This window comes from Setaria italica, chromosome VII, assembly GCF_000263155.2.
Source record: "Setaria italica strain Yugu1 chromosome VII, Setaria_italica_v2.0, whole genome shotgun sequence".
Classification (NCBI taxonomy): domain Eukaryota; kingdom Viridiplantae; phylum Streptophyta; class Magnoliopsida; order Poales; family Poaceae; genus Setaria; species Setaria italica.
Window position 1 is genome coordinate 17,805,734 of NC_028456.1, and position 19,602 is coordinate 17,825,335.

Consider the following 19,602-nt stretch of genomic DNA (forward strand, 5'->3'; position numbering starts at 1 on the left):
TGGACTAATTAGGCTTAATAGATTCGTCTCGCCGTTTAGCCTCCACTTATGTAATGGGTTTTGTAAATAGTCTACATTTAATACTCCGAATTAGTATCTAAACATTCGACGTGACGGATGCTAAAAATAAGTCAGCGGAACCAAACGGGACCTAAATATGCAAAGGCCCCCTTAATTCAGATCCCCTCATTTTATATATTTAGTCATATGCTAGTTGTAGTGTGTAAATTGGTCTTTTCTCGTAGAAGAACAGAAAGAGCATGTAGGTCTGCAGGTTGTAATTGGAGAGAGCACAACTTCACATGCCCAAAGAAACCCCTCTCAGAGCATCTACAGCAGTCCTCCAATAAATATTTTTTAATAACTAGTTGATTATTTCGCTGTTATTGGGAGAGTTGCTTTTGCAGTCTTCCAATAATCTCATCACAATCCAACTGCCGTATTGGGAGAGTCAAAACTCCTCCTTTATCTAGGGAGAGAGTTGGGGTAAATTATTGGGTTGTCCCAATAATTATTAGGAAAAATAAAAAATAAAGTGAGATTGTTGGAGCACTATTTTCTTATCAACTCTCCCAGTATGGTAGTTGAATTGGGGAAAGAGAGACTGTTGGAGATGCTTTCACCCTCTCTTTCCGAAACACAAATTATGCATATGTTTAGTGTACAAATTTTGTATGAAAAGATCCTATAATTTCATAAACCATTTTGTACAGTATCAATTTTGTAACAGTCGATAATGTATCGTAATGATCAAACAAGCTATTTCCAAAGACTACTTTGAAATCCTAATTAACATGCCCTTCGAAGGAACTAGAAACTAACGACGTGGTAATAGTAGAGCACAATCATTGCCAAAGGACAAATAACATCAAGCAGTTGCTATCATCAATCAATTATCAATTTACACTACAGAGTCCAGGTCAAGTCGTTCTTAAATGCACAGCAGTAGTCCTAAGTCCTAACATGTCTCTGCCCCTAGCAGCTAGAGATTCGGATGTGAACCTTCCATTTCAAGTCCTGCTCCAGTTTGTACTGCGTGTTTTTGTTTCTCGCATAAAGTGGAGGTCCCCTGGCTAGGCAAGTACAGTCACAATTTCGCGGAAACTACACGGAAAGTCGAAAAGGACGTTTTACGCGCGTGTTGCAACGCGTTCAATCCGGTGGGTCTAAGGGCCCGTTTGGTTTAACGGAGTTTAATCCCTATTGTATCAAATATTTAGGGGGTGTTTGACAAACACCTGAACTTAAACTTTAGTACCTGTCACATCGGATGTTTGATACTAATTAAGAGTGTTAAATATAGTCTAATTATAAAACTAATTGCACAGATCGAGTCTAATTCGCGAGATGAATCTATTAAGCCTAATTAGTCCATGATTTGACAATGTGGTGCTACAGTAACCATTTGCTAATGATGGATTAATTAGGCTTAATAGATTCGTCTCACGAATTAGTATAGGGTTCTGCAGTTAGTTTTATAATTAGCTCATGTTTAGTCCTCCTAATTAGCGTCTGAACATCCGATGTGACCCTTCTAAAGTTTAGTATCTCGTATCCAAACACCCCCTTAGATACCAATTAAGACTATTAAATATAGACTAATTACAAAACTAATTGCACAGATGGAAACTAATTTGTGAGACGAATCCATTAAACCTAATTAGTCCATGATTTGATAATGTGATCCTACAGTAAATATGTGCTAATCATGAATTAATTAGGCTTAATAGATTCATCCCGTGAATTAGCTTCTGTATGTATAATTAGTTTTATAATTAGCTCATGTTTAGTTCTCCTATTTAGCATTCGAAGATTCGATGTGACAAGGACTAAACTTTAGTTCAAGGATCCAAACACTTCTAAACCTCCTCAAGATCCGTTCCTTTTTGTCCCAGGCGAGTGTATTCGAACCGTATGCAATTTTCTTTAAACATGTCCTTTGGATTGAGGGCTTGTTTGGTTGGAGGTAATTGGTGGGAGGGAAAGGGACTTTAGGTATGAGAGACTAAAATTCTCTTGTATGTTTGGTGGGTATGGAAATTTTAATGGGATGAGGAATGGGAGTTTATAGGAGCAACTTCTACGAATCACTTCCCGTGGGGAGGGGTGGGAATTGGGTGGGAGTTTGTTTTAAGTGCTTAAGTGCAAGATGGATACATCTACACTGTTAATCATGACTTAAGATATGATTTTCCCCTTCTAAAATCCTTATACCAAACAAGGGATATGAAGTCTCACTTAAATTCTCACACTTTAATTCCTTTCAAAAGACAAATAAAGGAATGAGACTAAAAATCATATTTTCAAGTGAATCTCTTCTCCAACTCCCACCACTAATTTTCATGCCCCTTCCTAAAAACGCATCGTGAGAGAAAAAGGTGTCATGTTACATATGTTTGATTGCTCGACAAGTTAAATCTGATACAAATGTGAACCACTCACTCTTTTAGCACACCCGGTCAAAACAACCACAGCCACCCATTCAAATTTTTAACTCAACAGAACAACGCATGTAACGGTAGAAAACGTAGTATCATGCTAAAAAATAGTTACAGTACACAATTTTTTTTTATTATCATGAGACAAGATGTACCATCTCAAAAAAAATGTACTCTATATGTGTATCGATTCAAATTACATGAATACAATTCGTACAGATCTTGAAACAGAATACAACTCGGCAACATGTTCCACACATCATATGGATTACTAAAGCACATATCCATCAAAATAAAAATAATATTTAAAATTAAATAGCATATAATACCACCAAATTTTATTTGCTGCTTTCTCGTTAATAGCATATATCATCCATTTACCAAACATGTATACCACCAAAAGAGCCCTATAACAGTATGAAAATTGCCTATTTTGTTATCCACATGAAAAAACTATATCAACGTCATAGCTTTTGAGCCCCAAGTACTCTATAGTTGAAACCCAATAAAAAGAACCACAAATTAGGATTCGAACACACGAATAGTTTCAAGCACTTCTATCCATAACTAAATTTTTGGATATATTCCATCCCTTCAAATCTTATTTTATTGACTCTTCCCATCTCAATTTTAATCTTCCTCTGCCTCTCTTCCCCTTACTATCACGCCTTAAATTCCACTACATACCTCTGGAGGCTCAAACCATCTCAGCCAGTGTTAGTGTTAGATAAGCTTATCTTCTATTGGCCTGTCACATCTATCCTCCGGACTCGACCACGGTCTCCTGGTGCCGCTGATTGCGATGCACCGGAGGTCGACGAGCTGCAGCACCCGGCCGAGTTCCCCCCTCGAGTACAGCCGTGTGGGCTCTGACCACGCGAAACAGGCGCTGGCGCCGCCAGATCAGGCTGAAGCTGTCATGATGCCGACCGCCGGTGAGGTCGAGCTCCGGCCACCATAGAACAGCCAGGAACTCAACCATGCCAGCGTCGCGCGTCTTGACGAAGAACTCGTGCTTGAGGAAGGGGCGGCCCGCCTTCACCGTCGCACGCCCGTGCGAGATCAGGCGGCCTGGCCGTCGTGGGCAATGCACTGTTGGTGGTCGGAGGACCGATCGTGTAGCGTCGGCTTGGGACCTGACCCCGCAGCCGCCTGAACCAGATCCGCCGCCGCCTCGCACGGATCAGCCGTCGGTGAGGATGGTGCCGGCGGGGTGGTGGCCATGGTGCGACACTGCGAGAGACGGTGACGCCGAGGCTACCCGCGAAGGTGCTGGAGGAGGGGAACAGGGAGACTACAGTGGAGACTGGGGCGGCGTCGGCGGACGTGGAGGCGGTGGCGGAGTTCGGGCCGGCGGGGGCCACGACGCAGCGCTGGTACATATCTCGAAATGAACAGAACTGGTACATAAACGGCTGGGATAGAACCTATTGACACTCTCTAGAGTATTAAGGGGGTGTTTGGTTCCTTTGCTTATTTTTAGCAAGTGTCACATCAAATGTTTAGATACTAATTAGGAGTATTATTCGTAAAGTGGAGGCTAAATGGCGAGACGAAGCCTAATTAATCCATCATTAGCAAATGTTTACTGTAGCAACACATTGTCAAATCATGGACTAATTAGGCTTAATAGATTCGTCTCACCGTTTAGCCTCCGCTTATGTAATGGATTTTGTAAATAGTCTACGTTTAATATTTCTAATTAGTATCTAAACATTCGATGTGACGGGTGCAACCGAACCAAACCAGGCCTAAATCTTCGTTCCCACGGAAAGTTTGTTGGTCGAATTCACACATGAATCTGACAAAAAAAATCACCAACACACAGCTGACCGATTTAAGAGCTCAGTTACATACATGACTGCAACAATTCCCTTCAGCATCCAAACGAACGACAAACACAGCACAACAAGACAAGAGAGTTACTGTCCTTGTATCTTCTTGGTACCTTCGAGATGAATGCTCGGAACGCATGCCTGTTGCCTTTTTTTGACCAATGTATTTTGGCCAGTAGTTCTCGGCTGCCTCAGCTATTTTTGGACGCACTTGGGATCAGTAACAGCGAAATCTTCCCTATTTCCCACGTGTTGTAAAAAGCAGCCTGCATAATCTACGGTGGAGCCAAACAAGCAAATTGTAGATGGTAATAACAATCTACTCCTAGGGAGCCAAATTTAACAATCAGATTGTAACAACAATATGTGAGTATGGCTACGTGCATCCTTGGTTGATCCAGTGGTTGGGATAATTTTATTTCATCATCTACAATCTATAAGAGTATTGTTACAATACATCAATCCTCTCCTACTCAATTTGTTGATGTACTCTCTCCATCCCGAATTATAAGTCATTTTCTGAAATTTAAGTATGTACATACATACACGTTATGTCAGTATATACATAGCAAAAGCTATGAATCTTAAAAAGTGAAAATATAATTTGGGATGGAGGGAGTAGACTCGATTTGTAACAATCCACAATCTGTGATGATGTAACAATTCGTAAAGGAAGCAAACCTACTATGTGACTGTGAGCTCAAGTACACCATCCACGCATGAGGATAGAGTGAGACCACTTCATGTTGAGCTTGGCGATCGTTGCAGTGGTAATCTGGTGTGAGATAGCGATATATGCTAATTTTGTTTGGAAATACTTATACACTATTCAGAAGATAACAGTGCTGCCAAATATAACTTTTCTTTTTCTAGACGCGGTGCGTTACTTTTTCGCTTTCTCCTTTTATTACTAAATGTGAGAGTGATGTGTCTGGAGTAGGAGTAATAGACTTTTCCATCTTGCTCTTGACTGAGAACATGACACCGCAACTGTGTGTAGACTTTTTGCCACCTGCAATAATCCAACAGAACCATACTTTTTGAACTTCCATTTTTTTTACACAAGCTTTTTTGAAATGAATCGGGAAGGAGAGGGAGTCTTTTTAAGCCTATTTTCTTCTCAAGTTTTGAATTTCGTATCATACTTTTTGGGGAAAAACACAAATTAGCTTCTCATGTTAAACGTGTTGTTTTTCTATGTTCTTATTAGAAAGAAAAAGCCTAGGAGTTGCAAAGGTAACTATGATGGGCTTTACCGTCGTCCCTACCATTTTTTATACAAAGTAGGATTTGGGGGTACATGCATGTCTACATAAGGTAGATGGAAGAGTGATCTCTTCTGAAATTTAATGCACAAATATGCTATGAAATGTTGTTTTAACCCATTGCGAAGCATTCTCCTAACATTATGGTTTTTCTAAATGGCGTCACCAGGGCGCGGTGTTTTTGCCACCTGCAAGCTGCCTCCTTTGCTCGGGAGTTTGCGACTAGGCGTCTAGGCCACAGGCCGGTCTGCCTAGTATAATGGTTTTGTTATAGCGTTAATAGAGTGTACGGACTCTCATGTTTAAATAAAGGGGAAAATTATATCACATTCAAGTATTTTGAGGAGCTCTTGCACTCAATTCTCTTTGACCAAGCGATGAACGCCACAACTCTGCTTCTCCTCCTCTGATTACGGTGACATCCTTCGGCGAGCCTTTAGAGTTTGGATTTCGGTGTTTAGGATTGGGGATTGAGGTTACTGTATGCTTCGGGTAGCTCGCGCGGCTAGCGGTGGTGGCGGTTGAGACGGCAAGGGAGCGGAGACGGATGGCAGTGGGTTCCCCAGTTGGGTGGGCAATGGAGGAGGCTAGGAGTGAGCACCGGCGATGAGTTATCACGGGAGCGGCCGAGACGGGGGAGGCAGCAGCAAACGGCGGAGGTGAGCTTGTCGGGCGGAAGGAGGAGGGAGGGCAGATCTCTTTGGTGATGGAGGTTGGTAGCAGCACTGTGTCATGAGTAGCCGATGCAGGAGAAGATAGGAATGAGTTGTTCTTGATTTCTGACCGATTCAAAAATTCGAGTGTGGAAAGGGGATTAAATATTCGAGTTTACTGTAGCCTGCGTTTAAGATGCAAGGCATCGTGTTGATGCATGACAATGTCACAAATTATTTAGGAAATGAGTCTAATTGAACCAGTAAGGTGGAAGACAGTGGTTATACTCCCTCCGTCCTAAATTATAGGTCGTTTTGGTTTTTTAATTCATAGATTTTGCTATACACTTATACACTATGTCTAGATGTATAGTAAAAGCACCTACAATTTGGGACGGAGGGAGTACATTCTAACCGGTCATGTTGAGTCTTCAACTTGAATTTGGATATCTATAATGCAAAATCACCTTGCTTTCTAGGTTGAGATATTGTTAGACATAAATATATACCTAGTACAAAAGAGTTTAGAGCAACTCTAACGTACTATCTATTTTTCTCTCCATTTGACTCTCTAACTAAGTTGGCAAAAAGATTCATGTCCATATTGAGTTGCTCATTCCAACAGACTATCCATTTCCTACTCTTCAAATTCCAACAGTTAGATTTCTCTCTATAAATCTACACTCTCTATCCACTCCAACAATCTCTCCATTTCACACTACAACATACTCTCCATTTTGCACTCTCTATTTTGGTCGTCGGACCCACATTTGGCAAGCCAAACCCACTTGCCAAGTTTGGAGAGTCTGGGTGAGTATTTGGCAACCCGGATGGGATAGCCATCCGGATAGCAACTTTGTTGGAGCAAACTTTTCTAACAAACTTGCCAAATTTTAGCTTAGAGAGGGAGATAGCCATTTTCTTGGAGATGCTCTTAATATACATTTTTTGACGAAATATATAAGGGGTGTTTGGTTCCACCTTGGACTAAAATCAGCACTTTATATGGACGAAAAGTGGACTAAACACTTTAGTCATCTGGTCCGCAAAACCCACCTAAAATGAACTAAAGGTGTTGGCTACCCCTCCTTTATTGCTCTCTCTCCCACACCCGGCTCTCTCCTGCCCGGCCCTCCGCTACCCTTCCACCCGCCATCGTCCTCCCTCCCGCCCGGCCCCCGCCGCCCTTCCGCTCGCCGCCGACCTCCCTCCCGCCCGGCCCCCGCCGCTGTCACGCCTGCCGCCCGTGCCTGCCGCCACCCTCCCAACCGGCTCTCTCCGCCGCCACCCTCCTGTCCGACCCCCACCGCTGTCCCGCCTGCCGCCCGTGCCCACCGCAAGCAGGCTCCTCCGCCACCCTCGCCGCGAGCAGCTCCTCCTCCTCCCGCTCCCACCCCCACCACGAGCATGCTCCCCTGCCGCCTCCTGGAGCCCCGTCCCCTCCCGAACCTCAGCTCCACCCTGCCGCCTCCTGGAGCCCTATCCCACCCCGCAACTCGAGCCCCGAGTGGATCTAGGCGGCCGGAGCTGATTTGGCGCGCCAGGAGGTGGGCGGCGCCGGCGAGCTTGGGGCGGGCCCGTGCTCTGGTGCTTCGGGAAGAGAAGAAGGTAGGGAGGATGGAGAGCGCGGAGAGTAGGTGTGGCTGTTTGTTCACGCGAGAACAGGGGTACCTCCTCCTCAGGGGTAAAAGGTCTTTGTTCAACAGCATTTATGGACTTTAGTCCATTTTAGTCCATGAAACCAAACAGCTATTTAATCTATGGACTAAGGGGGTGTTTGGGAGACAAGGGCTAAACTTTAGACCCTGTCACATCGGATGTTTGGACAATAATTAGGAGTATTAAACATAGGTTAATTACAAAACTAATTGCACAACCCCTAGGCTAAATTGCGAGACGAATCTATTAAGCTTAATTAGTCCATGATTTGACAATGTGGTGCTATAGTAACCATTCGCTAATGATGGATTAATTAGGCTTAATAGATTCGTCTCATGATTTAGCCTAGGGGTTCTGCTATTAGTTTTGTAATTAGTTCATATTTAGTTCACCTAATTAGCATTCGAATATCCGATGTGATAGGGCTAAAGTTTAACCCCTGTCTTCCAAACACCCGACTAAAGGAACCGGCCATAGTTATGCGAATATCAGCAGATACTCAAACATTCATTTACAACTTACGCTCGTGACTACTGACGCAATTCACCTAACCCTCCTGCAGAAACAACAAACAATTGCTTTCGCGGTCAGGTGTGAAGGACTGACCAATCCTACTCCCAAAATGATTTCCTGGCATCATCTCTCCTCCCAGCCCAAGTCCCCAAGTCAAGCTATAAACAAAACCAAAATGAAAAGAGCAGAGGGAAAAAGAATTCAAAGGCAGCAGTTTAAGTCAGGATTGCCCAGCTGCTCGTGGCAATATGAAAATTCCATGTGTTTTTATCACAATTGTTTATCCTCAATCAGCACTGGCAATAAATTTCTGTGGATGGACTAGACTCTACAGGGGGACAAAAGGCCGGTCGCTGTCTTGAATCGCAGAAGCAACCAACTCGGCTGATCCCTTCGCCTTCTCTCACCCTGATGTACCATCCCCTGTCTGTGTGACTCTGCCGCTCCATCTGTTGAGCCAATAAAAGGGCGCAGGAAGAGTTCTTGCTGCCTTCTGCTTCTCCATCCAAGAAGTACTTGTGGCTTCTCCAACTGCAGAGGGACTAACTGCAGAGGATCCGTCTCCGTGTGATAGGGGCTTTCAGAGCTTTGGTTGATTGCTGGGGGACCGTTTCTTGGGGCACCTGAGTCTTGGGAGACCCGAGTCTTGGCCCCTTCCTCCTCCGCTTCCATGGGAGCTTGGGAGCTGCTGGATCTCTGCAACTGACCATGAGCCAGAGTGAGTGTTCTCCTTTTGATTTCTCATCGTTTATTTGGTGATTCTTTGATTGGCGAGGCCAAGGCGTCATCTTTGCTTCCTGGAGTTGACCTGGGTAGGGGCGAGTAGCGGCTCTTGGCTGTGCGCCCTCGATTCTTTCTGATGCTGCTAAGGGACTAATAGCAGGATGCCGTTCCTAGTAAGTTTACCTGGGAAATTTGTCCATTGATTGTTTGTTTCACCTGGGAATTGGATTCTTGGGCCCTTCTGTTTCTGCTGCGATTGATCGAATAGGGTGCCTATCAGGCTCTTTTCGAGCGTAAGGATGGGATTAAATTTTCGATTTGGGTACGAGGTAGGAACTACCGTTAGTCCGTTACAGCTGCATGTAAAGCCGGATTTCATCAAGTTTTGTTTGGTCAGTTTGGAGCAGCTCGTGTTCCATTCCAGCCAACTGGGTCTCGAATTTGTCGTTTAACTTTTGGTACAACTGCAACAAGCTTTTGGAAGCAAAAAGGATGCCCTTTTTTGGGATTTTCTTGTGTTAGGATTTCACTAACTTTATTTTGTACCATATGAATAGCAGAATAGGCAAGTCTTGGCAAGGTTTTATGTGTAGGAGGGAATAGAATTAGGTATAATAGATTGATTGTATCGCATTGAGCCTCTCGGCCGGTTTATATTGAGTACAAGGCTTGGGGGGTAAGGCTTCCCCGGATACATATAACAGTCTATGATACGTATATCTACAACTACCACATATACTCTAACATCCCCCCGCAATCACAGCGGGAGCACCGTAGACGGTGAGACTGGAGAAGAAGCCGAAGGCAAAAAGCTGATGGACTGACATCCCCTCGCAGTGATAACGTCGGTGCGGTGCGGATGCTGCGACTGGAGAGAAAACCGGCGAGTAACTCATGCAGATGATAGCCCTTTGTGCCGATGTCGAGGTAGCCGAGCAGGAGGACGAGTAGCCGTGGTCGCGGATGCCGTGCGTAGAGTAGCCATGGTCGACGTAGCAGTTGAAGTTGCCAAAGACGAGGGAGCCGTAGATGAAGCCGCGGGCGCATGAGGAGGCGCCGAGAGGATGGTGGCGCATTTAGGAAGACACCAAAGACGAAGATGGTGACGCGTCGAGGCAATTGTAGAGGGGGAGGGGGGTTGATGCCAAAGTCGATGCAGCCAGGCCGACGTAGACGACGGAGTTGGCGTAAGCTAGAGCACCGCTGGATGGCCCCAGTCACAGACCGAGTGACAGGGCGCGGAGGAGCAGGAGGTGTGGTCGGGGTGCTCGCCCGTGCGGTCAGGCACTCGCCGTTGCGGTTGGGGTGCTCGCCGACGCAGTCGGGGCGCTCGCCCGCGTGGTCGGGTCGGGCGCTCACCGGCGCGGTCAAGGCGCTCGCCGGGATAGTCAGGACGCTCGCTGGCGCGGTCGGGGCGCTCGCTGGCCCAGTCGGGGATGATGGCATGCACCAGTGTTGCCAATACTGGACGTGCGAGGTAGAGGGCACCAACCATGTGTCAGCGTCTAAGGAACCAGTAGAGAAGGCCTCCAAGGCGGTCGCAGGCGCAGAAGAACGGCGAGGTAAAAGATGCCGATGCAGCCCGCGGGTGCTGGAGTAGACGAACGAGGTGGAAATGAGACGGCGGCACTGGCGACGAGGTGGTGCTAGACGAAGCGAGGAGGTAGACCCGGACGATCTGATGCAAGGCCGGATGATCCGGATGACGCGGCGACGGAGCTCGAAGGAGATGGCAAAGAACTCGAACAGCCTGATGAAGACCATGCGCGCAAGGCACAGCGACTCGTAGTCGACGACGAGGTCGTTGATGTGGTCAGCGGCGGTGAGGATGCAACGGCGAAGGAGACCACGGGTGGCGCCGCTGCTGCTCTAAGAGGCGATGCAGCGGTAGCCCTTCATACTTGGGGAAAAGGCGCGCAATACGAGGACGAACGTTACAGGAGTCGGGTGGATCACGCACATTGGCTGATCGGACCGAGTATGCGCGAGGCGAGACGACGATGGGCGAAGTCGGCGGAGGCGTCCCGATCGGTGGAGGCAACGACGAGCCGGCGGAGGTCGACATGTGGACGAAGCAGTGAGGAGGGCGGGGCACACGGGCATCCCCTAGGGCGCCGTTCATCACACCAAGCCGCACAGTCGAAGACGGGGCAGGAGCTGGTGAAGTCGACGCCGATGTCGAAGTAGAGGCGAGAGGTCGACGGGCGGTGGGCAACATAATCCCGATCTCTGATCAGGCAAAAGGAAAAGAAGACACAGTAAGAGCATCTCATGTAGAACCTCCAGGTGTACATAGGTAGAAAAGACGGAGCGGCACAAGAAAATCACGCGCCAAAGGACGGCGGCGCGAGGTGGTGGTGAGCGCGGTGCGGGGGAACCGGTGGCGCAGGGGATGCGCGGCCGAGGGCAGCGGCGCGAGGAGCAGAGGCTCGTGGAGCAGAGGCGCGTGGCCGAGGTCGGAGGTGCGAGGAGCAGAGGCACGTGGCCGAGGGCGGCGGCGCGAGGAGTAGAGGCGCGTGGCCGAGGTCGGCGGCGCGAGGAGCAGAGGCGCGCGGCCGAGGGCAGCGGTGACGAGGAGGGAGGATGACACTTGGGTGAGTTTCTTCACGATCTGATCTTGCGTGACAACGGAGGGCGGCGGATTAACTGGATCCGCCGTGGAGACGGAGGGCGCTGCCCCAGGCGGAGGTCATGGGCAACCTCCCCGGGGGTGTGCTAGGAGGCCGTCGAGGGGGCACGCTGGATGTGCGTCGTGAAGGACGGCTGGCGGCGCGCGGGAGGCGGGGGGACGAGCGGAAGCGAAAGGTTTGGCCTAGGATCTGAAACCCTAAACTCGTGATACCATGCAGGAGGGAATAGAATTGGGTATAATAGATTGATTGTATTGCATTGAGCCTCTCGGCCGGTTTATATTGTGTACAAGACTTGGGGGGCAGGCTCCCCCGGATACATATGGCAGTCTATGATACGTATATCTACAACTACCAAATATGCTCTAACATTATGGTTCTGTTGGGGTTTTGAACCCATTCTAAGAAATTATTATATTTCTTAGACGAGCTTGAAATGGATTGGGTTTTTTTTTCTAACTATATATGGTATCTTTGTACTGAGAAGCAAATAATTGATTCAACTAATCATAACCCATGATGAAAAGTACATGTTAGTGCTACAACTTTACTGTGGCCTGTGGGGTTTAGCACAAATTTATTAGCACTATGCCTTGTCAGCTTATCCTGTTATTCTTTGGTTCTTTCCGTGTCTGTAGGTTTTGACATCAACGTTCTTCGCGAGGAAGCAAGGAGTAGGTGGTTAAAGCCTTCTGAAGTATACTATATCTTGCAGAATCACGAGAGGTTCCCGATCACCCATGAGGCACCAAAAAAGCCACTCAGTATAGCTGCATTCCCTTAATTTGAGAAATTTCCTTTTGCATAATTGTGTAGATGCCTTGACAGCATTTTTGTTTCTTTTACAGGTGGTTCACTATTCCTTTACAATCGTCGTGTGAATCGGTATTTCCGAAGAGATGGCCACACATGGCGGAGGAAGAAGGATGGAAGAACTGTTGGGGAGGCTCATGAACGATTGAAGGTTTATTTCACATATTCTCTATAGTTTAGTTCAATGGCGTTTGTTAAATTTTTATACTGTCAATATTTGAAAACTCACAATTTTGTCAAATCACATTGTAAAGAAATTTGGGAGGGTGTTAGTCTAAGATGTTGATATGGCAAATCATTTATCATGCCAATCGCATCAACTATATTGCATTTAGTTGACTCCTATTGTGTTTGTTAGCATGCATATCGGAGAAAATGGATATCAGTGCACACATGTTCAATTACTGCATATTTTTCCATTGGATCTTTATCAAGCCTCCTCTTCAAATTGAACATTTTCTTGATGTCTTAAGAGTATGCATAACAAATTTGTCATGTCTTCAAATGTTAATATGAACATTTAGTAGACTCAAAACAAAAGAGGTGCCTTTATCTCCCTAGTTTGTTGTGGATTCATAAATTTTGGAAGGAGGTTGTTGGTCAACGTCCTCTGTCTCAGATATGACATTTTCTCATCATTGCAGGTTGGAAATGTCGATGCTCTGAGTTGCTATTATGCTCATGGTGAGCAAAATCCATGTTTCCAGAGGCGGTGTTTTTGGATGTTGGAACCGTAAGATAATCTTTCCATTTAGTTAGCTCAAAACCTTTGAAATGGATATCTATGGCCAATCTAACTTGTATGTGGTCACTGTAGTTGCAACTGTGCTGAGTTACTGTGTGTAATTTATTACTTTTATAGTATATATATTGAATTTTTTGCAAACATCTATCTGCGAAAAAGAAACAGTGGTTACAAACTTTATTTGATACAGATTCTCTATTTTCGCAGTGCATATGAGCACATTGTGCTGGTGCAGTATAGAGAGGTGGCTGAGGTATGTAACATTAACATTGACATGTTCCGTTAGAAAAAGGAGCATTCCCATGCTATACTTTTGTGCAATTTTTCTGCTGTCATTTAACATGATCATCTACTCTGCAAATAAATACTGACAGGACAGAAGATGACCTATTGAGTTCTTAGCACAGAAAATGCCACTTACCGGAATTAGTTCATGCTTTTCATTAATTGTTATCCTTTGAAAATTGCATAAAATATTTTCATTCTATTCAAAATAAATTTGTGAAAAATTAAAACTATGCTTAGAATGAATTAGATTTATTCTCACGCACTTCTACAGTAAGAGATTCTTTGATTTTATGGCTTTCTTACTTTTAATAGAGGAACTCTTACCATAAAAATTCGTGTTTTCCCCCCCACCTCCCAGGGCAGATATTATTCATCACAACTGTCGAATGGACCACCAGAATCTTTTTCATCTTTGGGATATCCAAGTGCCATCTATGGAAACCAATATCTCAGCTCTACTTCTGGCACTAGTGAGGGAAGTGAATCCCACCAGAGCTATTCTAATTTGAGCTCTGTAACTGAAGTAAGTTCCTATTCTGGTAACAAAGAGTACAACAAAGATGGTGGCAGTTTACTAAGCATACCAGAGCTTGGACAGACTTGTCTGGAACAAACTACAGAAGTTTATCGGGATGATAATGATAATTCAAAAAATAAATCTGGGCTTAATGTGGCTTTGAAGAAGATAGCTGAGCAGTTAAGTTTGGGTGACGACAATGATGATGACTATATTTACTCAAATAAAGCTCAGTCTTTGGGCTTCGCTACAAATATTGAGGCTGCTGGTAAGAAGGGTTATCACATAAGCAGCCAACTAGAAAATATCTTCGTCATTCTTGCATTTATCCTTAGGAAGAAAAATTCAAAAAACAAATTATGCATGCTAGCTGTACATACCTAAGAGAGTTTATGAAAAGGATGACATGTTGACAGGATTGATATATTTATAATTGATGACTACTTTGTAATACGTAAATTTGTTGAAAGGAAATGGAATAGTGTTAACTCTTGTACTAGAGTGAACTCTGTCAGAACTAGGATGGAGTCAACTCTTTGTGTAGTTAAGTTTCTTTCTTTTCCTTTTCTTTTATGGGGCCTATTGCAACCTTTCCTGTGACAGTGTAATGTGCAGGCGTAAAATCGTTTCTTTTTATTTTTTGTGAAACCAATATGTGATTTTATATTGAGCATATGTATCGCTAGATATTTAATATCTCCATTCATTCCTCTGTAATTAGGTAAATAAAACATTTCTAACATTTCCGTACATGCAAATTTCATGTTGATGCCCAAGTGATGTGCCAACATGTGTCCTTCTGGCACAAGTTGTCAAAAATCATCATATTGTATATCTGAAAACTGATAGTTCAATGTTAACAAAGTCATATTTTATTTATTTATTTATTTTTGCTGCCTTATTCAGGTGACGACCAATTAAAACAAATTCAACCAGAAGGAACACAAAAAGGCTTAGGCAGGAATATAGCACCATCATGGGAAGATGTGCTGCATTCCAGTTCAGGTTTACCAACTCCATCTATATACCAGGTGAGGACATTGTAACTCAGGATTCTTCTTCTTCTTTGTAGAACACACAATTTACCCTCATTCAATTCATTACTCTTTTGGAACTTTTGAAAGTTGACATGCATTCAATGTTTACTTTGAAATTGGTGTTTGGGGATAATCTTTATGCTACTAGTACATTTTGTAAATGTACTTAAAATGTCTTGTTCCTATCTTTATCAGAACTATACCTTTGTGTTCAGAAATCTCTTTGTACACTAGTACCCTCACCAAAGTGTATTAACAACTAGCATGTCTGCATAACAGTCGGATGTCCAGTATCAACAAAATTCTGAATATCATCCACCAGGAAGCCTAGACAGCAGTGATTTGCGCATACAGCTTTCTGCTGCTAAAAGATTTCTTTTAGGCCCGGAAGCCTCCATTGACTCACCATCTTCGAACTTTATGCTGAGAAACAAGGGGAACAGTGGAACTGATACTCTTTCAGCTCATGACAGTAGGCTTGAAAGCTCTCTGAACCCAGATTGGAGAACAAAAGCACCATTAATGTTTCAAAGCGATTCACAGGGCTCTGAAATAACAGAGTTGTTGTTTGATCATGGTCAGTTTGAACCCTACTCCAGAGCAGATACAAGACTTACCTTGGGACTGACGAAGCAGTTTAACATTCGAGAGATTTCTCCAGAATGGGCATTCTCCTATGAGATCACCAAGGTAAATCATGAAGTTTTAGCATTTTAACACCATATCACCAACCGTTCTCATTTGTGTATGCTCCTATCACCATCTCATCTATTCAGGTCATCATTACGGGAGAATTTCTATGTGATCCATCGAATTTATGTTGGGCAGTGATGTTTGGTGACAGTGAGGTACCTGTTGAAATAGTTCAGCCGGGTGTCCTTCGCTGCCACACACCACTGCACAGCAGTGGAAAACTCAGAGTCTGCATTACTTCAGGGAACAGAGAAGTTTGCAGTGACTTCAAAGAATTTGAATTTCGCTCAAAACCAACCTCTTCTACTTTCTCAGACCTCACACCATCTTCTAGACCCCTGAAATCTAGTGAAGAGTTATTATTTCTTGCCAAATTTTCTAGAATGCTTTTGTCTGAGAATGGAAGCTCTGAAATTCCAGATGGTGATCCCCAATCTGCACAGTTTCCGAAACTTAGGACGAATGAAGAGCTCTGGGATAGGTTGATTGGCGAACTCAAACTAGGATGTGAAACTCCACTAAGCATGGTTGATCAAATTATGGAGGAACTGTTGAAAAGTAGACTACAACAGTGGTTATCAGTGAAGCTCAAAGGATTAAATGGAACAGCTTCTTCTCTGTCCAAGCATGAGCAGGGTATTATACACTTAATTTCTGCACTAGGCTATGAGTGGGCACTGTCTTCAGTTCTCAGTGCTGGGGTTGGTTTAAACTTTCGTGATTCGAATGGATGGACTGCACTTCATTGGGCTGCTTATTTTGGAAGGTAATTAAAATTTATATTATAGAGCTGGTAACTCCAATTTCATTTTTTCGTGCTGCATTTTCTCCATCTTGTGTGGGAGCTTTCAGCACTGGGTACGCCCTTTATTTTCTCCATAAGAATTTTCATGGACAGAAGACATCCTTCTGTTGACTGAAGAAATATTTTCCTATTGTGTGTTATTTTTATACCATCATGCTGTTAACTTGGCAACTAAGTAGTTGCCGTTCAAAGAATCTTGAGCAGCATAAAGTATATATATTTCTTTTATTAAACTTATAAAAGTATAAATTTTCCCTCTACAAGCTTTTTCAGACCGGTACCATTAAGTATTAGGAAAATGACAAAAAAAACTATACAAGCTAGGGATTTTCAAAACCGCCCCTACATCTCAATTTGTTACAGCCGAAAACCTGCAATTTTTATAAGGTTTCATTACTCCCCCCAACCAAGTTACCATCTGATGTTACTCTAGATTAGCCTCCCATGTGCATCTAGGTACTCTATCATTGCTTAGGTGTCATGTAATCCGCATGGACTATAGCAGTGTTGCAAATAATCTTCTTCTCTTTTTCGTCTCACACATGACACATGGCATTATCATTGCATCATTTGTAAAAATCTTCCTCCTGAATTGAAATTGCAATTACCCGTGTTGAATTAAAGGGTTACCTCCTATCCATTGTGGAGCACCTAAAGTCACAATGGGGGGTTTTTGCCATTTTCTCATAAGTATTTAGGTACCTTGCTAGATTGGTAACTACTAGGTACTAGCCAATCGAAGAACCTGGAAACAATAGTACTAACAATGGTCTTAAAATAAATACAAGATCGATATGTTCGTTTACAATATGTTTTGGGCAGGTACTGGACTCAGTTGTCCATAGTGCCATATATCAACATAGTGAAATGGCAGTGTTTCATTATAGTTTTTCTTCTCATTTTGCTTCAAGTGTTGGTACATTTTGCTATTGATTGGTGCGGAACTCGCAAGCTTCCTTCAAAAATAATTATTAACAAGTCCATTTGATTGCAGGGAAAAGATGGTTGCTGCACTTCTCGCTGCTGGTGCATCTGCGACGGCAGTCACCGATCCCAGTGCGCAAGACCCAGTTGGCAAAACAGCAGCTTTCCTGGCTTCTGAACGAGGGCATACAGGCCTTGCAGGTTATCTTTCAGAAGTGCTGCTAACTAGCTATCTTGCATCACTTACTATAGAAGAAAGCGATGTTTCAAAAGGATCAGCTGAAGTTGAAGCAGAGAGGGCAGTGGAAAGCATATCTCAGAGGAGTGCGCAACTGCATGGTGGCACAGAAGATGAGCTCTCAATGAAGGACTCTTTGGCAGCAGTGAGAAATGCGGCTCAAGCAGCAGCTCGCATCCAGAATGCTTTCCGTGCCTTCTCTTTCAGGAAGAGACAGCAAAAGACTGCTCGACTTAGGGATGAATATGGAATGACTCAAGAAGATATAGACGAACTTGCAGCCGCATCAAGATTGTACCACCAAGCTCATGCTTCAAGTGGCCAGTTTTATGATAAAGCAGCTGTTTCAATTCAGAAGAAATACAAAGGTTGGAAAGGGCGCAAACATTTTCTCAACATGAGAAGAAATGCGGTTAAAATACAGGTAAGGGAATCGAGAAATGTTTTATTGGATAGCCTCCATGTTGAACTCATGAGCATGATATCTGGCAAGTTTATTGTACTTTGTTTAGTCTAAAGGTCTCCCTTTGTACAGGCTCATGTAAGAGGCCATCAAGTGAGGAAGAAATACAGAACAATTGTAAGCACTGTTAGTGTGCTAGAGAAAGTGATACTTAGGTGGCGCCGGAAAGGACATGGTCTACGTGGCTTCCGAGCTGAGCAGCAACCAATGGTTGGAGCAGTAGAGGATGATGACGAGGAAGACGATGACTTTTATGATGATGAAGCGGTCAAGGTTTTCCGTCGGCAGAAGGTTGATCAGGCTGTAAAGGAGGCTGTGTCAAGAGTGTTGTCCATGGTAGACTCTACTGAAGCAAGGATGCAGTATCGTCGAATGCTTGAAGAATTTCGCCATGCAACAGTAAGAAGTTAAATGAACTTAGCAGTTTGAATCTCGTCATGTCATGTTGTCCAAGGAAACTATAGTAGCAAATATCATCTAGAAGTAAATAGTAACTTACTCGAGTAACAAATATCAAATGACTGAGGCATTAATATCTTCCAAACGGATCAGATTTATGGCACACGGTGCAAATTTCAATGTAACACTTCTAAAGTGAAAATTCCCAGCTGGATGAATAAAAGCATTTGAATCAATGAAGAACAACCAGTAGAGTGCATCTAAGTTTGCTTTCTTTTTATCCAAGTCAAATTTTCATATTATGACTAACCAGATGGTAATTGTAAATACAGGCTGAATTGGGTGGATCACATGAAGTAACATCAATATTTGACAGTGACTTAGAGTTATTAGGGATCAACAACTTCATGCTCTGAAATGCACAAGATGTAAGAAGCCTTTCAGTTTCGAAAGCTAGGGTGTGAAGTATTTAGGAGATGCGTTCAACTTGCTACTGACTAGGACCTCATGGTGGTCAGTTTGTACAGTGTTTGCCTGGCTGTTGTAGACTGCTGCTTCTATGTATTTTTACTCCCTAAATTATTTGGGAATGGCAGTTCTGTGAACACTGTATTTAGCTATTTGTAATTTTAGGGGATGTACACTTTAGTTAGTTTGGATGTTCGTTTCTCAACAAGTATACATGTGGATTGCCCTTCAAATTGCTTGTGAAACTAATATTATGCGCCACATATCTGACATTTGGGATATAACATAACATTCCTACATCTCATTGACATGTGGCTTCACATGGTACCTAGGTTGACTTACGATCGAAAAAAAGCATTTAGTTTCCCAGCACTTCCATAAACATTAAACATTGATTGAATGCATTAGTTCACTCTTGAAGCAAAATGCTAGATTTTAAAGTTTGCCTTACCGATGAAAACCGCATCACAATTCATATGAAGTTTGCCTTACCAAT

General features: G+C 43.8%; 1 protein-coding gene across 4 annotated transcripts; it reads left to right on the top strand.

The window, feature by feature from the left end:
* The first annotated feature begins 8,744 nt into the window (after window positions 1-8,744).
* Window positions 8,745-19,378, top strand: LOC101769543 (calmodulin-binding transcription activator 4). Of its 4 annotated transcripts, none has more exons than XM_012847740.2 (13): window positions 8,745-9,081; window positions 12,355-12,480; window positions 12,565-12,680; window positions 13,174-13,262; window positions 13,482-13,527; window positions 13,921-14,085; window positions 14,161-14,347; window positions 14,986-15,110; window positions 15,396-15,806; window positions 15,893-16,575; window positions 17,609-18,200; window positions 18,312-18,638; window positions 18,971-19,378. In XM_012847740.2, the coding sequence occupies exons 1-13, from the start codon at window positions 9,072-9,074 to the stop codon at window positions 19,052-19,054; spliced, it is 2,961 nt and encodes a 986-aa protein (XP_012703194.1). In that variant the 5' UTR covers window positions 8,745-9,071; the 3' UTR covers window positions 19,055-19,378. The 4 variants fall into 4 exon arrangements, with proteins under 4 accessions (XP_012703194.1, XP_004975407.1, XP_022683700.1 ...); XM_022827965.1 differs by adding an exon at window positions 9,180-9,259 and having other exon boundaries at window positions 8,747-9,081; window positions 13,921-14,347; XM_004975350.4 differs by having other exon boundaries at window positions 8,746-9,081; window positions 13,921-14,347.
* The last annotated feature ends 224 nt before the right edge of the window (window positions 19,379-19,602 follow it).

Excerpts from the sequence above, each read along its gene's own strand:
- LOC101769543 (XM_004975350.4), top strand. Across the intron at positions 14,348-14,985 it reads TACAAATATTGAGGCTGCTG|GTGACGACCAATTAAAACAA; the intron begins GTAAGAAGGGTT and ends TGCCTTATTCAG. Across the intron at positions 15,807-15,892 it reads TCTCCTATGAGATCACCAAG|GTCATCATTACGGGAGAATT; the intron begins GTAAATCATGAA and ends TCATCTATTCAG.